The following is a 5,144-nucleotide window of genomic DNA, read 5'->3' on the forward strand; positions in this document are numbered from 1 at the left end:
TTTGATAGTCTTCACAACTTGTGAGGTTTTTATGTATTTAAGAAAAAGTACAACTTAATAAATCTAAATTGCATGTCCAAACATAGTTTTATCTCATGGTTTCAAATCATGTCCAAACGGCTCCTAAGCTTGGAACAATTGAAACTTACAATTTCAAACCCTAACTTTCGGTTGACTAAGGCCAATGATTGTTCTCTTTCCCCCTTAGAGCTCTGAAGTATCTGATGAAAACTGGGACAGGTTTGGGACAAAAGAGGGAAGGGTTTTGGGCAAAAAAAAAGAAAATCAAGGGAAAATTTGCCGCCTTCTCTTTTGCAAAAACAATGGAAACGGATATTAAATTTTCTAAAGCCACAAACTGAACAAGTTGTTGTGAAAGTTAAGATGTTTTACCGACAATAGAAATACGTTTAGTAACATTGAAGAATATATTGTTGCAAATTTCTTTAATATTTAAAATTTATTAAAATACCCACAAAATATGGCAACATTAAGATATTTGCCAACAAGAAAAAACCTCATGGCTAAAATTTACTCTATACCAACAACTAAATAAAGTTGTTGCCATTTATTAATATTTAGCAATAATATCATTACTGTTGCTAAAATTGTGTTGCCAATTTTATACTTTCTTGTAGTGTGTTTTAATAGGGGAATATTATGTTGAATGATTTGTATTTCTTATTCCGTGTTTTGGTACGCATATATACAATTTGTCTTAAATTGGATCAATATTTATGAGTTGTTAGTGCCATGTATGAAGTAGTATCTCGTTTTCCATTAAATCTATAGAAATGACTTGACTTAAACTTCATTATATTAAATCAGTAAAAAGTTTTAACTAAAATAATGAAATTTCTAGTGTGTATTTCCTTTTATTTCTTCTTTATCTGCAATAAAGTATATTCTAATGGCATATTTTTGTTTTTTTTCGAGCCAAATCTGTAAATGAATAATAGCTAGAGCTACAATTACATTATTCAGCTGGATTTTTTAAAGATAAAATAATGCAGTTCAAACTGTGAATTTATTTCATCTCTTATTCAGGTGCAACAACTATTTGTTTTCAACTGTATAACTTTTTTCCAGGCGAAATCTATCAAATTTTTTTTAGCTAGAGCTCCACTATCTAAAATAGTTTCAACTATATATTTCTTCTTTCTTTACACCGTTAATATATCTAAGGTAAATATGAAGTTCAATTATGCACATGAAGTGATAGTTGCTTATTACTTTCATATATAATAATACTGAAAATACAAGTAATTACAATAGCAGCATAATTCTTTCATCCTTGAAGTATTTTACATTTAGAATTACAATAGCAGCATAATTCTTTCATCCTTGAAGTATTTTACATTTACAATTATGAACATCTACAATTACATTGTTCATAATTCAGACACAATCCACAGCCAATTTTCTTGAACTTTTTTTCCCAAATTTGAGAGTTTACTCAAATCTTTTTCTTTTGCTTGACGGGTCCTCTTGGAATCTTGTTGAGAACTTCAGTATCAAATTTATTGTAGAGTTTCTTCATATCTTGGTTACCTTGGCTTACTAAATAATCGAAGTCATTTTGATACCTTTCATATAAAGCTGGTAATGTTGCCAGGCAAACAAACCCTATAAATTAAATCAATAAAAGACAAGTCCGTCATAATTCGAATAATAATGTTACCACTTTGAGTCTGGCCAGCCCCACATTGAACAATTAGGATTTCCGTGTTAAGTACTCCATTCGTTTCATTTTGTGCAGTTGTTTTTGACTGAGCACACAATTCAAGGATAAAACAAAGACGTTTGGAATTTGTAGTTTTAAATATGTCACGATTTTTTCTGTGGATGTAAAAGCATGTCATTAAGGGTGAAATGAAAAATTTAGATTTAATTTTTTTTCCAGATATAGGGAGGTCTCATTCTTTCTGGAGATTATTTTCGTCTTAATTTGTTAAAAAAAATGACACATTTCTATATTTGAAAATGACTAACTTTTCTCATTTTACCTGCAGATGACATGACTTTATAGTCGCGCAATTATCTTGACATATTTAAGAACACAAGCTTCTAAAATCTTTGTCCTTTCAGTTTTGTGTCTAGTCGAACATGTGCGCATAAATTGAAACGAAGGGAGTATATTATAAAAGAAGAAAAAAAGGCCCAAATTTCGAAACCTTACCTACGTACAACAAATTCAGAGAGCTAAAATAACTCCCAATGATTGACAATATCCAGAGAAAAGCGATTGCCTGAGCACCAAAGAAACCAAAGAGTGAAGTTACACAAAATTCAATAGAATATAAAAGCAAAGGATTAATGAATGATATTGCGTATGAAATGTGATAAAGTGTACCAGGAAAAAAGTTTTGAAATCTTTTCCGGATGAAATCTCATAGAATTTCACTAACATAGAGTTGAATTTCCGACATAACCATCTGAATGTTGAATCTGATATCATCATTGCTCGAAAATCAGGAGGATTCCTGAAGAATTAAGAATTTTTTGCACTATCAGGACATCATGAAAATAACTCTTCATAAAAGCAGGATGTATAATCTTAGAAACTAACACTACTAGAAAAGCGCTACTTTTCCTGACGAAATCTGTCGGAATTTGGCTTGTTAGGAAAAAATTTCAACGGCTTTTTCGTAAGAAACTCCTTATCGCGAGCCAAATTTCGACGGAATGTCTGTTGGAAATTAGCATTTTTTTTGGTAAATAAGGCCGCTTATCTGCCGCGACGAGTAAAAAAAACGACCTTATAATGTAAAAAAAAAAAATATAATAATAATAATAAAATATATATATATATATATATATATATATATATATATATAAATATATTGACGATGTAGATAAGTTAAATTCGAGCATATATAGTGAAAAATACCAATCGACAAGTCCAGCTCCCATAGACCAAATGAAGAGAATTAACATCATGCACATGGAGATGTGACACAAAAGAGTCACAAAATTGTACTCCATAACTTCAAAAAGTGACCAAATTACTGTGAATCCAATTAAAATTGCAGCTGTTAATGACTTGTCTCTCCATAATAATAAGTCAGCAACTGCAAGAGAAAACAAAGAAGAGAAAAATCAAGTTATTTCAATAGAGAGCAAGGGCAGATGATGCAAATAATGCGCGTACAAAGTCTCACATTGGAAATTGATGAAAGAATAAGCTATATATAAAGTGTAGGGATAATAACTTTTTAGAGAAAACATACGCAGGTTTAGCACAAATAAGACATGATCACATCATTTTAAGAATTTCTTTGGACTAAATTAGCCTAACAAGCCTCAATCCGAGTAGTAAATGTTATGCTAAGTTCACACCCACGTACGCTGGTCATAATTGAAGGGGAATCTCGGAGAATCAATAAAATTGTCTCTGGTTGAGTCATAGGTCACAAGTTCGAACCGTGGAATTAGCGACTGATGTTTGTTTCATGGTAGACCTAGACTGCCTATACTTGTAAGCAGCGGCGGAGCCACATGCATACAAGGGGTGTCAACCGACACCCCTTTGCCAAAAAATTACACTGTGTAAATGCGTAAAAAGATTTTTTTTTTTATGTATATATACTATGTGTTGAACCCCCTTAATTTCGTCATATATTTACTTTTTTTATATATTTTGACACTCCTCAATAAAAATCCTAATTCCGCCATTGCTCGTAAGTTCATGCGTATCCGATCCCACATGAGCTCAGGTATACTTCTTACATCAAATTGTGCTTATTTGTTACATAGTTCGGATCGAAAATCCTTTCTATCCTTTTTTGTCTACACTTCTTTTGAGCCAAGGGTCTATCGAAAACGGCCTCTCTACCCCACAAAGGTAGGGGTAAGAACTGCATACATCCTACCTTCCCCAGACCAGACTTGAAGGATTACACTAGGCAAGTTTTTGTTGTAGTTCAATCGAACATCATGAATTCAATCGAACCCGCAAAAATCGCTTTAAATCCATCTATGCTCTACACATATTCTAACCAAAAGAAAAAGGAGGAAATTTGCTAAAATGGCTTAGAGTTGAAAATGCTCTAAACAAAATGAAGAAAATTAAAAGAAAATACCTTTTCCTCCACCAAGAATTGCATGCATGGGCCTATTATGAGCCAAAAATCTTCTCCTGGATGCTGAAGATGAAGGGCGTGGATCATCTGAATCAGAAGAATAAATTGGCATTGTATTGGTAATTTTATGAATGATATACTGTATTATTATCAATAGTAATATTGCTGAATTTTGATGACTTATTGGCGTTTGAATTAATTATAAGAACAGTAGGGTTTTAATTTTATAGGACGTTGTTATAATTCTTAATTTGGGAACCAAGAAGTATACATATATACAAGCAAAGAAAGGAATAGCTTTACCATGGAATTGAAGTTTTGCATCACATATGAAACTTAGCTAAGCTTCTTTGTTGTTATAGCGTTGTTAATATTAATCTTTATTGATTTGTGTTTTTTAACATAGAAAGTACGCAAGGTGGACGGTAGAAAAAAATAAATCCACAATTGAAATATATATTAATCAGATATCTTGAATTCGAGCACTCAGAATAATTATTTGTGCTTTCTCGCAAACAATTAATTTTCACATATTAATCAAACAGTCAGAATAATTATTTTTGCTTTCTCGCAAACAATTAATTTTCACATATTAATCGAGTGGATCGTAATCACATAATTGCATTTGTGAATTACGCAAAGGCATTTTTGCATAGGCTGTAAATATCAAACTACGATAAAAAAAAACCACGTTCAATTGTCCAGACTAGTAGTAACAAATACTTACCACACTTGTTGTATGTATCAAATAAATCGCATACTTTAACTAGAACAATTAAGAATTAAAGTGGAAATACATGTCATTAACCATATTATTTAAGCAATAAACTTGTGTACTTTTTATTTTTTTCTTCTATTACATCTGGGAAGATTACATATTTTATGGAGTTTGAACCCTCCAACTCAACCGTAAAAGGCACGGAGCTTGCTAGAAGAGATTAAATGGTTAGACAGAGGGACATTAGTAAAATAAAATGAAAGGATAACAAGTATTTTTGTCGTTAACTTCTAATAGAGGGTAAAATTAAGTAAAGTTAATAGTTCTAGTAGAGGAAAAAAATT

At 31.5% G+C, this 5,144-nt stretch overlaps 1 protein-coding gene across 1 annotated transcript; it reads right to left on the minus strand.

Annotated features, from left to right (window-relative positions):
* Nucleotides 1-1,315: 1,315 nt before the first annotated feature.
* LOC132067622 (reticulon-like protein B14) lies at nt 1,316-4,311 on the minus strand. Its single transcript, XM_059460911.1, has 5 exons — nt 4,083-4,311; nt 2,891-3,071; nt 2,354-2,483; nt 2,180-2,249; nt 1,316-1,626 (listed from the first exon to the last, which is right to left on the minus strand). The coding sequence occupies exons 1-5, from the start codon at nt 4,192-4,194 to the stop codon at nt 1,457-1,459; spliced, it is 663 nt and encodes a 220-aa protein (XP_059316894.1). The 5' UTR covers nt 4,195-4,311; the 3' UTR covers nt 1,316-1,456.
* Between the last annotated feature and the right edge of the window lie 833 nt (nt 4,312-5,144).

Source organism: Lycium ferocissimum, chromosome 8 (assembly GCF_029784015.1).
Source record: "Lycium ferocissimum isolate CSIRO_LF1 chromosome 8, AGI_CSIRO_Lferr_CH_V1, whole genome shotgun sequence".
NCBI classification, from domain to species: Eukaryota; Viridiplantae; Streptophyta; class Magnoliopsida; order Solanales; family Solanaceae; genus Lycium; species Lycium ferocissimum.